The 19,702-nt window shown below is 45.8% G+C and overlaps 1 protein-coding gene across 1 annotated transcript in view; it reads left to right on the top strand.

Annotated features, from left to right (window-relative positions):
* LOC307036162 (uncharacterized protein) overlaps window positions 1-16,354 on the top strand; it is a 69,382-nt gene extending 53,028 nt beyond the window's left edge. Inside the window, exon 4 of the mRNA XM_079676237.1 lies at window positions 13,782-16,354. Coding sequence (XP_079532363.1) covers window positions 13,782-15,504 — 1,723 coding nt within the window. The 3' untranslated portion in view covers window positions 15,505-16,354. The remainder of the gene's footprint in view (window positions 1-13,781) is intronic.
* Window positions 16,355-19,702: the final 3,348 nt, after the last annotated feature.

Below are 19,702 nucleotides of genomic sequence, written 5' to 3'. Positions count from 1 at the left end.
GTTGCTGCCTTGGTTAGACAACTCAAGTTTGCAAATCCAGTGTGGCTCCAAACACCAAATCGATCAGTTGCAAATAGCAGGCATTCCCAGCAGTACAATTTGCAGTGCCTCTCGGAGGCTGTGAGCCAGGGTTACCGCTCGTAGTTAGTGATTTGAAAGTGGCGGACAAACCCTTTCCCCCGCTGTGATAGGCTCGCTAGCGTCGGGGTTGGCCGTTCTCTTCTAACGATGTCTAGCTTTTCTTGAAAAGTTCGTCTTGAAAATGGCGTTGTAATTATATCTGCGACCAAATCGATCTCTTCTCCTCCTTCAGCCATTGTGGGTTGAAAAAAAACAGCTTGTAGAAATCTACACAAATTAGCTCGTTCAAATTCAAGTTCAGTTTGCTAGCTCTACATAGCTCTGCCTCTCAATAGTGCGTATCCAATCAAAAGACGTGCACGTGCTAACGTCATCGTACGCCTGCTAGCTGGCCCGTTGTCGCCAACTCAAAATCTGATTGGTTAACGCCACAGTTTTGTTTCCGTTCACTTTAATCTACAGGCGCCCGCACTGTTGATTCTGAAGGCCTAAGGGCAGATTTCTTGGACCCTGGCAACACATTATGGCTGAAATATGATTGGATAAAAGCTCTAACATAAAGGCCAACCCTCCAAATCTCGTTCTGAGGCTGGAAGCAGCGCAACCAAGAGGAAAGCTATGAAATGAAGAGAATAGACTACAGGGAATAATTTAATACATATTTGTGGAAAAAATATATCAAAATTTAATTTATATTCTTATGATGTTTAGGCCAGCAGAGAAGGCCTTGCTGGCCCTGACGGCCCACCACTGGATCTTACATTATCATCATAATAATATTTGTACTAAGGGTCAGTTTGACTTTATCACTTACTTTGCACTACTTATAATGCGTCCACAGTATTAGATGTCTCCTCACAAGAAAAGATAAGATAAGTAGGACTTTATTTATAAGTCTGTGCCGGAGTTACAAAGATAGAATAAATACAGCATCATAATAATACAACTGTACACTAACAGTGCAGTAAAAATAGCAAATTAAATAACTACAAGAAACATAGACGGACAATCAAAAGGAATCTAGCAGGACAAATAAAGCAGAATCTTTACTTTTGAACTACAATGCGTGCGTGATATTAATTCTGGGAGTGAAAGTCCATGCTCAAACTCTCATTTAGTTCATGAGAACTAAAGAGTTCTCATGAACTAAGTTCTGATTAACCTTTGTGGGAAAAGTACTGCGGTGTGAAAGCGCCTATAGCCATGCCTCATACTGCTCATACCCCTCTATTCCAGCCCTGTTGCAAACAGGCTGATTCTGCTTTAAATGGAACGGCTGCTGCTAGCCACGCCCCTTTGTAGCTGCTGATAGCCACGCCCCTTTGTAGCTGCTGATAGCCACGCCCCTTTGTAGCGTCACGCAGCTTTCCCCTAGAGCAGGGCTATTCAACTACACATTCAGTTGGGCCAGATTTTATAACTACAAAATTCAGCTGGGCCAGACATTCAGCGGCCTGTAAAAAGCGGGTAGTGACACATTTTAAACCAACACATATTACTGCGATGAAAAACATGCAATTTTTATTCATTGTTCATCTAACAAAGGTAGGTCAAAAAGTGCATAAAAACACAACAAATTAGCATTAATTTAACAGAATCTGAAAAAAAAGTGCACAGTTGTAGCATTACATTTGTTTGCTTTAGAAGTCAAATATTCAGGTTAGTTTTTTTAACCAGGCACATCACAAAGTGCATTTACTGAATACAATAATAGCAGTCTTAATAAATGTTCTCACATACAAAAAAAAACAGCTAAAGAGCTCCAATGCAACACAAAGAGGTAGGACTGTAGCAATACTATTTTTTCACTTTTCAAGTAATAACAAAAAAAATCATACGTTTTGGTCACATTTGACCCAGACACATTACAAAGTGCATTTAAATGAATACAGTCAAACTGTCAAACCCTTCCGTGCACAAACCCATAACAAGGGATACGGGTAACTATATGAATGAATACTACACGACACGTCTACTATAGTAAACTAGGTGCTTACTATCACCTCATTTGTGATTTGTCATCGCTGACTTTCTCAATGGGAGAAGGGGCATTTTTTGTTTTGAACAAGGGCAGTGATTTGTGGCTCATAGGATGTCACAAAGAGTGCTGTCAGTCAGGGAGCAGCGAGTGCTACTTTTGATTGAGTTCATGTGTGAAAAGCTTGATTCACATGTGTATGTTGATCCAAACATACTGAGCACACAGATCGCTACTTTCTGAACGTTAGGGAACTGCTGTTTTTTGACATCACTCCAAAACTTCGCTGGCCCGTTAGTGCGCTGCATGTCAATAAGTTCCAGTGTATATTTCCCCTCGTCGATGCAGGGGACCACTTCCTTTGCTCTGGTTGATACGTCCCTCTCTATTGCAACAGTGAAGGGGTCTCTGGCAAAGCCCATCACCACCTCTGTGGGCAGAGCAAGTCCATCCAATCGACCGGTGTTCCGGATTAACTTGTTTCCAGATCAACTTGTTTCCCGATCAATTCGTTTCAGTGGGGTGCGTGGCTTTCGACTGAAATACACATTTCGATCGTTTTCTTCTGTCGTTTACATACATCTTTTGGTATATTTGGCTTCTTAGGAACACGTTGATGCACATCCAGTACCAGTGTGTGAGGTTGTGATTACGATGGCTATATCCGGACGCGAACAGCGAGGACTACAACAAGACAAACGAGTTGCTCGAATAAATCATTTAAACCAGCTATTGTTGCCAGACTTATTACGGAATATCGTAGTTAATGTCCAAGTCCATCTGTGTATACCTTCAGACAGCCTCCAAGTGAAGCACACGGTGTTTACTCACAGTTTGAAAGCAGCGTGGAGAAGTCTTCATCTGTGTTAAACTGTGATCCTCCCAGGGAACTGGGACCCGCCCAGGTTAAATTGTGTTACGATTTCTGTGGCTATCTACCAGCGATCATGTTTAATATGAAAGACTACCCGCACATGTATCCCTTATAAAAACGGTATTGTGCAGCACTCATCCAGATAACATGTGACTGTTACCTGGTTTTTCAAAGATAGCAGCAGAAATGTCATTGGTGATATTTAGACTTTAAAATGCTGCTTGGTCATGAATGTTGGTGTCGGCAAACAATATTACGAATCCTCTATTCAAACATAATATTCAATGTGCATCGATATGAAAATAACAAAAACGTTCATGCTGGACTCAAACCCGAGTCCCAACAGTAAAAATTAATCATGCCCTGCGCGCCACGAATCATCACGTCTTAATAAATCACCACAGCTCATTTTGTTACATTAACATTGTCAACAAGTTCTAGAAAAATGCAACCCGACATATGATACAAATGTAAGACTGACAACAATAATAGTTAGTAAAGGATTTATTGATGTGAATGTTTTGAACAGTGAATACTTATTGTAAATCGCTTTGGATAAAAGCGTCAGCTAAATGCAATGTAATGTAATGTGATGTAACAGGCATCAACGTTAGGTGACGGCCCGTCTACACTACAGGCATGAAAACATCTTGGAGCTGGGCGTGTCTGAAGCTTGGCGATTTTTTGCGAGCAACCAATCACATGAATCTCCCGCCCCCGACATACAAAGCAATAGCAATGTTAAAACGAAGTAAACTGGATATAAACTCTCCAAACAGGCGAAAAAACTATCAGTTTCACCCACTGTCTCTGCCACCTCCCTCCATGCCTGGTTCCTCCGGTTTGTATCCCGGTAAATAGTTCCGGTCGTAAAGAACCGGGTGATTTGCTACCGTAATATCTCGTTTGGAATATGAGGAAATGAACTGCGGTCTGGCTCTCCCAGCTTGCACGCGGTTTGATTGGCTGAGCTTGCACTGGCGGGATTTGCATAAACGGGATTTGATTGGCTGATGCCGATAGATGCTTGTGATGCTTGCAAAGCCATGCCATGCTCCCCACAATGCAGTTCGGCGAAGATTAAAAATCTTCTACGTCACCCCATTCAAGTGAATGGGCGAAGCGTTGAAAGCATTTTTTGATGCCTGTAGTGTAGACGTACCGTTAGTCTTTCATATTAAACATGATCGCTGGTAGATAGCCACAGAAATCGTAACACAATTTAACCTGGGCGGGTCACATTTTAACCTGGGCGGGTCCCAGTTCCCTGGGAGAATCACAGTTTAACACAGATGAAGACTTCTCCACGCTGCTTTCAAACTGTGAGTAAACACCGTGTGCTTCACTTGGAGGCTGTCTGAAGGTATACACAGATGGACTTGGACATTAACTACGATATTCCGTAATAAGTCTGGCAACAATAGCTGGTTTAAATGATTTATTCGAGCAACTCGTTTGTCTTGTTGTAGTCCTCGCTGTTCGCGTCCGGATATAGCCATCGTAATCACAACCTCACACACTGGTACTGGATGTGCATCAACGTGTTCCTAAGGAGCCAAATATACCAAAAGATGTATGTAAACGACAGAAGAAAACGATCGAAATGTGTATTTCAGTCGAAAGCCACGCACCCCACTGAAACGAGTTGATCGGGAAACAAGTTAATCCGGAACACCGGCAAAGTTCTCTTTCAACCTCGCAATGAAATCTGTCATCACATCCGTGATTTGTGCCGGAGATGTGATGTGTTTGGGGAGCGTCGGAAAATGCAGCATCCGACCCATGCTCAAGTCGGTCGCGAAAAGGTCCAGCTTGACTTGGATCATCTGCTCCACAAGATCAATGACCGTTTTGTCTCTGTTTACGCTTCAGAGTTGAGAGAGACATGTTTTAGAGTTGCTATCATAGGACCACCGTTACAAGCATCACTTGATGCACTTTCAAAAAACGTGCTGCGTTGTGGTTTGGTGGTTTCTATGCAACACGGAGTGTTGCGTTCAAGGTCTGTACTAATGTAGGAATTTGGCGACGGGAGGCTGGGCCACTCGGGAGTTGGTTCTGGGCCGCATCTGGCCCGCGGGCCGCCAGTGGAATAGGCCTGCCCTAGAGTTTTCTACTGGGAGAAACTCAGCTAAACGCTGCAGTGATTAAATGCCATGTTATGCTCCCAACCACTTCTAGCTTTATTTCTGAAACAGTATGGAGCTCAAACCTTTCTCTCTCGCAGGGTTTACCACAAGGACATTACGTTTAGCAGGCTTGATTACTGTAATAGTGTATTTACAGGTCTCTGTAAAAAATCGGTTAGAAAACTACAACTAATCCAGAACGCCGCTGCCAGAGTCCTGACCAAAACAAAATCACCCCAGTACACACACACACACACACACACACACACACACACACACACACACACACACACACACACACACACACACACACACACACACACACACACACACACACACACACACACACACACACACACACACACACACACACACACACACACACACACACACACACACACTGCCTAGACAGCAAAAGGCCTGATAGCATAGGAAGGGGGAAGTGTGACAGTAAAGGAGTGTGTGCAGACTAACTTAATCAACACTTCTGACTAGGAAAGCAAAAGGTGCTTTCTTCGTTCTGATCAGACCGAATCTGCATACTCTATCTGAAATACATTGAGAGCTTTCTGAACTTATTTCTTAGCAGCACTGGACATTTTTGTGTTGTATTGTGTACAGTTAAACATGCACAGATAAACAGTCAGGCATGGGCGGTAAAATGTGTCTCCTCAGGCTCTCTAATACATAGTCATCTCTCAACCCCCCTCCTGCCTGCCTGCTTTTCTGTACTTTTACAGCCTCACGCCGACTGCAGGGCACACACACACGCACACGCACACGCACACGCACACGCACACGCACACGCACGCACACACAAACACTTGGGGGCGGGAACACCTGTCACTTTGTATGCATACTAATGTGATTGAAACAGCATTTTTTTTATTATACACCATAAGGCGCAACAGTGGGGGCTTTTCACACCTGTGAATACACATCACCCCCTCCTATCGACGGATCTCACACCTACTTGGGATATCACACCTCAACCAAATGGGAGGCGGGACTTAGCTCATTTGCATAATTGGGGGAGGTGTGACCTGTCACTTTTTTATGCATACTAATGAGACGAATGCGGAATGCATATAACTACTGTGGCCTTTCAACGGGCCAAAGTCCACCGCCATACTAGGGCCCCTTTTGAACTTTTTGCGGTTCCTGAGAGGAGGTTTGACCATGTCAATGTCGACTTTGTGGGTCCGCTTCCCACAATGTCTGACATGTTGCCCTGTTACGATGGTAAACAGGACGACCCGCTGGCCCGAGGCCGTTCCCCTCGCCTCGACGTCAGCTTCCGACGTCGCCCGCGCTTTCATCGGGACGTGGGTTGCGCGCTTTGGGACCCAGTCTGACCTCTCCTCTGAACGCGGTTCTCAGTTCACCTCGGAGCTGTGGAACGCTGTTGCTGTGGGTTTGGGGGTCAAACTGCACCGCACCACCGCATATCACCCCCAGGCTAACGGATTGTGTGAGCGGTTTCACCGGACCATGAAGGCGTCACTGCGTGCCGGCTTGACCGACGGCCACTGGGTGGATAAGCTCCTGTGGGTTATGCTCGGCCTCAGATGTGCCCCCTAAGAAGACCTGCAGTCCTCGTTGGCGGAGCTTGTCTATGGCCAGACGCTACGGGTCCCCGGGGAATTCATTCCCACCGCCACTGTGCCCTGGTCTGCGGCCGGGCAGCTCTCCTCCCTGCTGGAGACCGCCGGGACATTCGCGCCCTTCCCCACGTCGCAGCACAGTAACCCAGCTTTCCGGGTGTCCCCCGGATTACGGTCGGCGGATTTCATTTTTATTCGCCACGACGCCCACCGCGGTCCCCTGCGGCCCCCTTACGACGGTCCGTTCAGGGTCATACGTCATTGGGACAAGAGCCTGGTGGTGGACATTGGTGGCAGGCCTGAGACTGTGTACGTTGATCGGATTAAGCCTGCTCACGTGGACGTTTCCAGGCCGTTGGGGTCGGCTCTGCCCCCACGTCGGGGCCGCCCTCCCATGGCCCGCCCCCGCCCCCTCTGGGGATGCTCTCGCCCTCGTTGGCGCCCCTGCCCTCGCCTGCGGCCCCGCCCTCCTCGGCCCCTGTGGTCCGTACGCGGCGTGGTCGGGTGGTACTTCCTCCAAGGCACGAGGATTTTGACTATGGGTGAATACTGGGGGGGCTTGTGTGGTTATTGACATTATAATAATAATAATAATAATGCATTTTATTTATATAGCGCTTTTCACAACTCAAAGACGCTTTACAATATGAGGGAGGGTAGACAAACAAGGACAGGCAAACAAGTAAGTATAGTAAAATAAATAAAAAGGCAGTCAAGAGGAAATTGATTGAGAGGAGGGGGGCTTATGGGTAGACAGAGTTGAAAAGATGTGTTTTGAGGCGGGACTGAAAGACTGAGGGACTCAGAGTCACGGAGATCTTGGGGGAGGGAATTCCAGAGCCTAGGAGCTGCCACTGAGAAGGCTCTGTCCCCAAAGCTGCAGAGTGTGGATGTGGGAATTGATAGGAGTCCGGCTGCGGTGGATCTGAGGGACCGTGGGGGTTGATAAGGAGTGAGAAGGTTTGTGAGATAAGGGGGGGCCAGATGGTGGAGTGCTTTGTAGGTGAGGACCAGAACTTTGTAGTTGATGTGATGGGAGACAGGAAGCCAGTGGAGGTCTTTGAGGACTGGGCTGATGTGATGCCATGATTTGGTATGCATGAGGAGACGTGCAGCTGCATTTTGAACCCGTTGGAGTCTGTTGAGGGATGTAGTGCTGATGCCGTAAAGAAGTGTGTTGCAGTAGTCAAGGCGGGAGGAAATGAAGGCATGGATTAGTCGTTCGGCTGCGGGGCGGGTGAGAGACGGTAGGATTTTTGCAATATTGCGGAGGTTTTAAAATGAGGTTTTGACTGTTTGGCGGATGTGAGGTTCGAGGGAGAGGGTGGGGTCAAAGATTACGCCAAGGTTGCGTGCCTGATTGGAGGGGGAAACAATGGTGCCATCGATGGTGAGTGTTATGTTAGTGACCTTGCTGAGGGTGGATTTGGAGCCAATTAGGAGGAGTTCTGTTTGGTTGCTGCTCAGTTTGAGGAGGTTATGTTGCATCCAAGTTTTAATAGCTGTCAGACAGGAATCGATGTGGGTAAGGGGTGGGTTATGGAGGGATTTGGTGCTGAGGTAGATCTGAGTGTCATCAGCATAGCAGTGGAAGTCCAGGTTGAAGTGGCGGAGTATCTGACCGAGGGGCAGGATGTAAATGATGAAGAGGAGGGGTCCAAGTACTGATCCTTGAGGAACGCCTTGGGTGACTGAGGCTGTGGCAGAGGAGTGGTTGGGGAGGGAGATGAAGTGGGATCGTTCACTGAGGTAGGACTGGAGCCGTCTGAGTGCAATACCTTCAATACCAATGTCCCTGAGTCGGGTGAGCAGGATGTTGTGGCTCACGGATTTGAAGGCTGCACTCAGGTCGAGGAGGATGAGAATATTGAGGGAACCAGTGTCAGCAGAGGTGAGGAGGTCATTGAGGACTTTGACGAGTGCAGTTTCTATGTGCTGAGGACGAAATCCAGACTGAAGGGGTTCATAAAGCTGGTTGGTTTGGAGATGGCAGTGAATTTGATTGGCTACAATGCGTTCAAGAGTTTTTGAGAGGAATGGTAGGTTGGAGATGGGGCGGTAATTAGTGAGGGAGGAGGGATCAAGACCAGGTTTTTTGAGGATTGGAGTAACGGCAGCAGTTTTGAAGGCAGAGGGGACGGTTCCATGGGACAGTGAGGAGTTGAAAAGGTTAGCAAGATAGGGGCATAGGACGGGGAGGCAGGACTTCAGGAGAGGAGTGGGTAGAGGGTCAAGGGAGCAGGTTGTGGGATTTGAGGAACCGATCAGATGGAGTATTTCAAGTGGGGTAACGAGGTTGAACTGGGAAAGGCGGCGCTGGGGAGGAGGAGTCAGGAGGTCAAGGGAGATGGGGGGAGAAATGGTAGCGGTGGAGGTTGGGGGAGATGCTTGTATATCAGATGGAGCTGAGAAGGAGTGGTTAATGGCGTTAATTTTGTCTGCGAAAAACTGGAGGAATGAGCTGCAAGTAGCGGAAGTAGAAGTAGGGAGGTTATCAGCACAGGGTTTGAAGAGCTTGTTAACTGTGGAGAAGAGAGTCCTGGGGTTACGGGAGGGGTCAGTGAAGATATTGGAGAGGTAGGCAGATTTAGCAGCAATAAGAGCATCTCTGAATGCATTGAGATGGAGTTTGTAGCTTATGTAATGGACTGTAAGGGATGATTTCTTTGAAATACGTTCAAGTTGGCGGCCTCGCAGTGCGGGTGTGAACCAGGGTGAGGAGGTCTTGAAAGTAACAGTTTTATTTTTGAGGGGGGCTAAAGTGTTGAGGGAGGTGAGTAGGGTGGAGTTGAGGTGGTTGAGCAGATCGTCAGGTGAGCTGAGGGTTGCGTCCAGGGGGAGATTAGACGATAGCAGTTCAGAGAGATGGTTATGGTCAATGGAGTGTAGATTACGGAAGGTGATGTTTCTGGGTGGGCAGGGGTTTCGGGTGGGGGAGGCAATGGTGAATAGTATGAGTTTGTGGTCGGAGAGGGGAAATGGGCAAGGGTGGAGGTCAATCACTGGGAGGTTGGTAGAGCAGACGAGATCAAGAATGTGTCCTTTGTCATGGGTGGGGAAGGTGACATGTTGGGTGATAGAGAAATTGTCCAGTAGGGTTGTGAATTCGGATGCCAGCTTGCAGGTGGGTGAGTCAATGTGAATGTTGAGGTCACCAAGTAGTAACAGACGTTGAGACAGGGATGAGGCAAGTGTGAGGAACTCAGTGAAATCGGAGAGGAAGGAGGGATGAGGTTTAGGAGGCCGGTAGATGAGGATGACTGTCAGTGAGGGAGGGGCTTTGAAGGCAATGAATTCAAAGGATGATACTGAGGGGAGGGTTAGTTCTGTGATCTGGATGTTCTGATTGTGGATTACAGCAAGGCCGCCACCACGGCGGGAGGGGCGGGGTTTAGTGATGTATTTAAAGCCAGGGGGGGATGTTTGGTTGAGGGAGAAGAAGTCATCGGGCTGTTGCCAGGTTTCGGTAAGCAGAAGGAAATCAAGGGATTTTTCCAAGATTAGTTCATGGAGGATGAGGGCTTTCTTGTGGAGTGATCGGATGTTAAGGAGGGCAATATTAGTTGAGTGGGAGGGGCGTGGTATGGTCACAGGCTGAAGAGGTGAGAGGTTGTCCAGGTTGACAGTGCGGGGAGGAATGTGAGATGGGGGGGAGGAGCGGAGAGGAGGTGGAAGGAAGTGTGTTATTATCAGTTTTTGGTGGTTGAGGGCGGTGGAATCCACTCCAGGCATTTGGGCCAGCTCTGAGCAGAGGGCGGTGGAATCCACTCCAGGAATTTGGACCAGCTCTGAGAAAAGGGCAGTGGAATCCACTCCAGGTTTTCGGTACAGCTGGGATTGTAACGGACCAGTGGTGGGTGTATAATATGGAGTAATAAGTGCGCTCAGATGACATGACAGTTGTGGGACATGGTGGTTAGTTGACCAGATAGATGTTATGGATGATTTTCCGGACTGGGAGTAAACAAATCTGCGTTTGGAACCTCTATGGACATACCTCGGTCTGCGTAGAAGCCCGAGGCAATTGATGATAGACAAGCTTAGACGAAGCGCAGAAAAGTTATTGAGATTAAAAAGTTGGGAGACAGAGTATCGTAACATCGTAGTGCCGCGGTAGGATGCTAGCGTTAGCACAGCGCTGGCTATGGTTGTAGATCAGCGGCGCTGAAAGTGGAGCTGTTGGCAGCCGTCAGACAGGATGAGAGGTCAGTTGCAGGCTGTCCTTTACAGCAGATGGGGGGACCGGCAGGAGCGGGAGGTTTAAAGAACCAGATTCAGGGCCCACGGGGAGGGGCAGGACGAAGAATGGGGCTGGTTATTTGATGGATGGAGCAGCGTTAGCAGGTAGGTGTAGCAGGGTAGAGAACCAAAGCGTCCGTCAAAAATGGCAATCGGGTGTAACAAATATGTCCAGATCAGAACACAAAAGCCACAGAATAGTTAGCAATCTATAGCAGTAGAAAGTGGTCAGAAATTCTTAGATTAACACAAAGAAAGACGAGATTTTCGGACAGAGAAGCGGCGAACAGTCAGCGCCAGCGTCCTCTCACGCCGAAGAAAAAGAAAAAATTGATGAATTATTCACCCGCGGATCTATGGGTTGGGGTATTGTTCTGCACGGACATTTGAGTGAGCCGGACTTCCTGTTTCCGCCGGTCTTCGCTTCCCGGGCTTGAAGTGTTTACATGTGTTTGCAGATGCTTAATAAAAGTCTAGCTTGTACCTTCGATACCCCGCCTCCGACTCCCGTCTCTCAGCACCACAATGTCTGACATGTTGCCCTGTTACAAGCCCCCCAGAGCTCTGAGATCATCTGGGGCGGGCTTACTCCTTGTTCCCCGGCTCAGAACCAAACACGCCAAAGCTGCTTTTAGTTTTTATGCTCCCCACAAATGGAATAAACTTCCAGAAAACCTGAGGTCTTCACCAACGCTGAGTTCTTTTAAGTCGAGCCTAAACACACTACTTTTTACAGCTGCTTACTGTTGGGGCAGAACCTTTGTCCCGCACGTTCCTTTATGAATGGGTCAGATTAACAGAGGAAAGATTCAAAGCAACCAGGATAAGTGTTAAACAATAATATTTTGAATGGTAAAAGATACAATACATCACCTAATCACGAAGCACTCCGCAACAGCAGCTTCAAAATGCAGAGTACTCCGGGCTCAGGTTCTACCACCGCGTGAGACACTTCTCAGGAACGGCCAGAAAAAACATGAGCGCCGAGCAACAAAATCATCACAACATTTATACACAGGTAGGGAGGAGTTTTATCGCTTGCTCCTCCCTAGCTATTTGTTATTGGCGAGTTCACTTCTGAGCGAGCTAGCCAGTGAGTTGGCAGTGTTCTGTGTGTGTGTGTGTGTGTGTGTGTGTGTGTGTGTGTGTGTGTGTGTGTGTGTGTGTGTGTGTGTGTGTGTGTGTGTGTGTGTGTGTGTGTGTGTGTGTGTGTGTGTGTGTGTGTGTGTGTGTGTGTGTGTGTGTGTGTGTGTGTGTGTGTGTGTGTGTGTGTGTGTGTGTGTGTGTGTGTGTGTGTGTGTGTTGTGTTTCTGTCCCTCTGCCCTCAGGCAGTCCCCAATCAATGATTTGGAGTAGTATAATCTTACAGACAGAGGACTCTCTGACAGAACACACACTCATTCCCCTTTAACATCTTTAACGCACCCACATCCTATCCTGCAGCTTATCACACAACAGTCACATGTTTTTCTTTATGAAAGCCCTACTTGTAAATATCCAAACGTCATCGTCCCATGACCTCCTTAGGATCAGTTAACTAACAAAGATTAACTGTTCCCATACCCTAAGGCCATCTCTGAACTTCCCCTCCACTCCAAAGTTAGCCTTCTGGAACGAACACATTTAAAAATGAGAAAAAAGGACTATGGTCTCGTCAACTGTGTGACCTAATTCTCAAAGCCTCTTTTGGGGTCTATAGGAAATGAATCATTAATTTAACAAGACTTTAACGGCATTATATCTGAGGCAAATCTCCCTTCAGTTGAATCAATACTGGTTTTTGCAATTAACAGAGGAAGCTAGAGACTCAAGGCCTCTCCAGATGTCTGGGAACTGCAAGGCAGAAGCCAAAGGTCAATTGTATTATACCCACTCACAAATAGCCAAAAAAAAACACCCTTTTGATTACACATAAAAGTGGAAGAAAAAGACTATTGCGTTAATTTATTATTACTAAAAATGGGACATCGTTTCAGGAATATATGAAAAACCTCTCTATATTTAAATAGGAAAAATGTATTTTGTCCCTTCAAATTTAACACACATGAATATATAAGGTGACATTTAAATAAATATATCACATTACCCAGAAGCCTTTTAACTTGTTTTAGCACCAACCGTATTTACAATGTCGTTTTTAAACAATTTTATATCTCATTAATACATTGTTTTTATAAAAATGTTATTCCATTATGTTTATTTATTGTGTTCCTCTCTGTTCTACTGTCATGTGTTAATAATCATGTAAAGCACTTTGAATTGCCTCTGCGTCTGAAATGTGCTATACAAATAAACGTACCTTACCTTACCTACACATATTCTCTCCAGTACAGCGTTAGCTCCATGGTTAGCTCTGAGTGTTAGCATGCTTGCTAATGTAAACACAGAGCATATTACTCCCAAAACACGCCGTGCATTTTTTCTGATACAGCACATAGCTTGACATGTTCTTTCTTAAGTGTTTACCGCTTGAACAGTGCCATTATATGTATTATATAATAACTTTACTCTAAGCCTCCAGCAGACATCTTGCTGAATACACAGACACACAGCTGCGAGGGGGGATTCAGCTAGACGACTGTATACAGAGACGATAGGTCGGGACGTGTCACGTGTGCCACATGTCGCCAATGAGGTCATAGGATCCAAATCCTGGATCTGCTCGTTTGCATCTCCGTTTTTTTTTTTTTTAGAGATGTGGGTACGGAGAAAAAGAGAGAGGGTTTTATTTTCTGACACTTTGTGAGTTCCCTGACACACCGGGGACACATATTCATGTATAATAGACACCAAAAAGTGCCTTTTGAATTATAGGTCCCCTTTAAGTTAATAACATTCAGTAGCTTTTGAGCTAATCTCTTTCCTTTTGTATACAGGAACACCTCATCCAAATATGACAACATCAACTACAAGAAAGTTCTGATGCAATCAGGACCTCCCTCCGTCTACCAACTGATAATAAAACCTGAGAAAATTGGCACAATAAGAAAACTGACTCTTGGTGAGAAAGATCCAACAAGGATAAACAAAACCATCTTGCTTGTGGGCGAGACAGGCTCAGGAAAATCCACTCTGATCAATTCTCTGATCAACTACGCCATGGGAGTGGAGTTCAAACAAGATGTCTGGTATCAGATCGTACAGGACGAGAAGAAAAGTCAGTCGGAAAGTCAGACTTCAGACGTGACGGTGTACGAGTTCTTTGGATTTGAAGATAAATCTCTGCCCTTCTCTCTGACCATCATTGATACGCCTGGATTTGGACATACAGAAGGAACTGAACAAGATGTCCTCGTCAGCGAAAGACTTTTGGACTTGTTCCGCTCCAGGGACGGAGTTCATGAGATCGATGCAGTGTGTCTGGTGGTGAAAGCAACAGACTGTCGACTGACTGACCGCCTGAAGTACGTCTTTGATTCAGTGGTGTCTCTGTTTGGGAAAGACATCGAGAGAAGCATCGTAGCCCTCATCACAAACTCACACTTCTTCAGCTCTGATAATGTTCTAGACGCTCTGAAAGATGTGCATATCATGTGCGCAAAAGACGAGGATGATCAGCCTGTTCATTTCCTTTTTAATAACGCCCAGAAAACACAGAAAACTAAGAAAAATGAGCTTGCTCTGAAGTATGCCTGGGACTCAACAAAGGAGCAGATCAGTGAATTTGCAGATTTTCTGAAAAGCACCAAACCTCAGGACCTGACAAAGACAGTGGCAGTGCTGAATGCACGGATCGGACTGACAGCCTGTATCCACAACCTGCAAGAGAGGATTGAGTTTATTGAGCAGAAACAGGAAGTGATCCAACAGACTCATGAAGCCCTGAAGAAACACGTACAAGACATGACAGATAACAAGGACTTTGAGGTAGAGGTTGATGAGGTCTTCAAATGTAAAGAAGCGATCAGTGAGAGAAGATGGTGGGCATTGGGGTTAAACTTTGGAGGAGCTGTCTGCTGTGAAGTCTGTCAGGAAAACTGTCACCATCCCTGCACCCTGGCCTGGTATCCAGCACACTGCGAGGTCCTGCAATACAAATGCACTGAATGCAAGATAAAGTGTAAAGTACCAGGTCATAAGAAGGAGCTCTACTGCACCGTGTGCACTGAGAAGTGTCACGTATCCAAACACGTGAAAGAAAAGCAATGCACTGAATGTGAGGGTGAGTGCAGCAATCCCACTCATAAGAAAACACCCTGGAAATATGTGAGCAAGACACGGAAAGTTAAGAAGACCATACAAGAGATGAAAGACATGTTTGAAAAGGGTAAAGAAGAAAATGAGAAGAAAGTGAGCCTCTTGGAAACTCTTCAGAAGTACATAGAAGAGCTTCAGGAGGAAAAAGACCAGTGGCTGGAAGAGTCTTTCGGACATGTGTTCAAACTGGATGAGACCGCCCTGAAGGTGCATTCAATGTCCACTCAGGTGCACCTGGACTTCCTGATTAAGAAGATGAAAGAGAAGGGAGACACGGAGAAGGTCAATAAACTGGAGGAGATGAAAAGTAAAATGGAGAAAGATAAAAGAGTCCATCAGGAGAGGCGCTTCATGTCGGGTATAGCAGCAGGATTAGCTAAAGCAAAGAAGGCAGCTGTGTAAAAAAGTTCTACACTGTTGATGAAATGTATTTCATTCGACGGAGTGTGATGTTGATATAATGGCTTCATTGGAGAATGAATGTGTGACAACCTTTTTACATTTTAAATGTGTATTTCGTGGAAACAGTGCCCTTTGTGGAGTCTATTTGGATATAACATTACAAGACTGATTCTTATTATTACATGATATGCTTATTGTGCTCATGAGATTGCTATGACTATAAAATAAATAGACACAATCACTAATCCCAGGTTCTGATGGGTTAGATATGAAACGAAGGGAAAAGTCATAGAAGAAAGTTTTAGCTGGCATTATGAATGTTGCAAAAGCCAGGTGCACACTGTAGGAGACAAAGAGTTATTGAGAAAAGGAGATCGCTCTGACCTTGGCCGTGTGTGTGTGCTCAACGCCTACGCATAACTGGGAATCAGTGTAAATGGAGGATTCCACTATCTATTGTAGAAGCTTCAGCAAAACAAATTACGTAGGATAGCGTGACTACAGTAGGGAGGGACCTTCACAGGCCGGCCGAATGCTGATTGGAGATCGTGTTGCCAAGAGACTTTGTCTGAGTCTGTGCACCAACCAGAGAGACCAAAGTCTAAACCACGGTTCTCTCCATCTAGTCTCGACCAATCATAAATGTACAGACTGTCGACTGAGTGACCGCCTGAAGTACGTCTTTGATTCAGTGGTGTCTCTGTTTGGGAAAGACATCGAGAGAAGCATCGTAACCCTCATCACAAACTCACACTTCTTCAGCCCTGATAATGTTCTAGACCAGGGGTCGGCAACCTTTTTGATATGAAGTGCCATTTAAAAAAAAAAAAAAATGATCAGCGTGCCAACGATCGAGAATTATCAATGTTGGGGGGGGGGGGTTGAGGAGCTTGACGCTCGTCAACTATCAGCAGGAGGGCGGGGGAGCCTCGCTGCGTCCCTTTTAAGAGAGAGAGAGAGGGGTGTGGCTTGTGCATGTGTGTGTGTGGATGGTACAGCGACAGTGAGGGAACGTGTGTATGTTTCTGGAAGTGAAACGAGGAAGCAGAAAAACAGAGGTCTGTGATGTATTTTGTGAAACAGAAGAACAGCTAAATAAATGCAACGGCCTCCCAAGAAGAGCTCGCCTCTCTCTAAAGTGGGTTATTGAACCTGAAGCTTGTTGCTTCTGCCCTCCTCGACTACGGTCTGGGAGCCGACAGGAAAGTTCAACACACAGATGGCCAGTCCGCCCCTTTGTAGCATATTATTTCGATGAGAAATGAGCTGATCGCCACTGGGCTTTCAACTAAATACACAGCCACGCAAAAACTGCGGCATTTGTACAGCTCCTTATGGGTACTGCAATTAGTGAAGTGCTTTCCTCCGTGGTGAAACGATCAGCACTGCACCACGGAGGAAAGCGGCAGAAAGTCACCTGGAGATAAAGAGAGCGGGGCTGCGTTGCGTGCACGGCTTCCTTCTGCAGGAAACGGGGAGACGCGCTCTGGCGGCGGTCTCGTTCAGGATCCGAAAATACAATTTAAATATTTTGCACACTTATTCCACTTATTCCTAGTGTGCCACTGGTTACGGTGCCGCGTGCCAATGCTGGCACGCGTGCCAGGGGTTGCCGACCCCTGTTCTAGACGCTCTGAAAGATGCGCATATAATGTGCGCAAAAGACGAGGATGATCAGCCTTTTCATTTCCTTTTTAATAACGCACAGAAAACACAGAGAAATAAGAAAAATGAGCTTGCTCTGAAGAATGCCTGGGACTCAACAGAGGAGCAGATCAGTCAATTTGCAGATTTTCTGAAAAGCACCAAACCTCAGGACCTGACAAAGACAGTGGCAGTGCTGAATGCACGGATCAGACTGACAGCCTGTTTCCACAACCTGCAAGAGAGGATTGAGTTCATTGACCAGAAACAGGAAGTGATCCAACAGACTCATGAAGCCCTGAAGAAACACGAACAAGACATGACAGATAACAAGGACTTGGAGGTAGAAGTTAATGAGGTCTTCAAATGTAAAGAAGCGATCAGTGAGAGAAGATGGTGGGCGTTGGGGTTAAACTATGGAGGAGCTGTCTGCTGTGAAGTCTGTCAGGAAAACTGTCACCATCCATGCACCCTGGCCTGGTATCCAGAGCACTGCGAGGTCCTGCAACACAAATGCACTGAATGCAACAAAAAGTGTAAAGTACCAGGTCATAAGAAGGAGCTCTACTGCACCGTGTGCACTAGGAAGTGTCACGTATCCAAACACGTGAAAGAAAAGCAATGCACTAAATGTGAGGGTGAGTGCAGCAATCCAACTCATCAGAAAACACCCTGGAAATATGTGAGCAAGACACGGAAAGTTAAGAAGACCATACAAGAGATGAAAGACATGTATGAAAAGGGTCAAGAAGAAAGTGAGAAGAAAGTGAGCCTCTTGGAAACTCTTCAGGAGAACATAGAAGAACTTCAGGAGGAAAAAGATCAGTGGCTGAAAGAGTATTTTGGACATGTGTTCAAACTGGATGAGACCGCCCTGAAGGTGCATTCAATGTCCACTCAGGTGCACCTGGACACCCTGATTAAGAAGATGAATGAGAAGGGAGACACGGAGAAGATCAAAAAACTGGAGGAGATGAAAAGTCAAATGGAGAAAGATAAAAGAGTCCATCAGGAGAGGCGCTTCATGTCGGGTATAGCAGCAGGATTAGCTAAAGCAAAGAAGGCAGCTGTGTAAAAAAGTTCTACACTGTTGATGAAATGTATTTCATTCGACGGAGTGTGATGTTGATATAATGGCTTCATTGGAGAATGAATGTGTGATAACCTTTTTACATTTTAAATGTGTATTTCCTGGAAACAGTGCCCTTTGTGGAGTCTATTTGTATATAACATTACAAGACTGATTCTTATTATTACATGATATGCTTATTGTGCTCAAGAGATTGCTATGACTATAAAATAAATAGACACAATCACTAATCCCAGGTTCTGATGGGTTAGATACGAAACGAAGGGAAAAGTCATAGAAGAAAGTTTTAGCTGGCATTATGAATGTTGCAAAAGCCAGGTGCACACTGTTGGAGACAAAGAGTTATTGAGAAAAGGAGATCGCTCTGACCTTGGCCGTGTGTGTGTGCTCAACGCCTACGCATAACTGGGAATCAGTGTAAATGGAGGATTCCACTATCTATTGTAGAAGCTTCAGCAAAACAAATTACGTAGGATAGCGTGACTAGAGTAGGGAGGGACCTTCACAGGCCGGCCGAATGCTGATTGGAGATCGTGTTGCCAAGAGACTTTGTCTGAGTCTGTGCACCAACCAGAGAGACCAAAGTCTAAACCACGGTTCTCTCCATCTAGTCTCAACCAATCATAAATGTATGGGCAAAGCCCTGAATAATAAAATGTATTCACTCACAAGGTTCAGGGCTTTTTACGGAAATAGTGGTTACAGATTACAGCTTTGCTGCCTGTGGTTTCTATGACCTGATGGAGTCCTTGGCCAAGTGAAATATATCTTTTGCTCTCTTTTAATAAATAATTGAACTTAGAAGTTGTCTGTCTTTCCTGGAATAAAACGTAACACGCCCTTTGTGGTATAATATGTAATAGCCACTCTATACTTCACTGTGCACATTAAGGCCAATTTATACTTTCCACGCCTTTGTGACCCAAAGTGTTCAATCGCCATGTCTGAGAGGATCCACATGTAGCCAACCTTTTTTACTTGTGAACACGAGGACCGTTCGCTGGCTAACGTGTTGACTATATGCTCTTCTAGCTGGTTTACAAGAAGCAAAAGAAAAAGTTAACAAACTGAATGATTGTTAGGAAGAGAGGTTGACCTGCCATTACCAACATGAATATTATTTACCTTTAAAGGAGTACGAAGACAGACACACTGCGCTGAACTGACAAACAACAAAACGTGGATTGATGATGGAACATTTGTAAAACGGACCGATACAGACTCTCAATTGTAGCTCTGGTTTGAAGTTTTGGGGAGGACCGTCATCCCCCCCCCCCCCCCCTGCTGTTTAATCAACAGCTCCCTCCCTCCAAACATATGGAACGTAAACAAATGCATGATTTTATGAACTTTTTCTTTTTATGTTAAGTAGATGTTGCACTGTTGGAGGAGAGTTAAGATTTTCAATACTAAAAGTAAGCATTAGCTATTTTGCATTAGACCAGAGGTGGGAGAAGTACTCAG

Source organism: Notothenia rossii (assembly GCF_949606895.1).
Source record: "Notothenia rossii genome assembly, chromosome: 4".
Taxonomy (NCBI): Eukaryota; Metazoa; Chordata; class Actinopteri; order Perciformes; family Nototheniidae; genus Notothenia; species Notothenia rossii.
The sequence above is the reverse complement of the archived record's forward strand: the minus strand, read 5'-3'. Positions and strand labels throughout refer to the sequence as shown.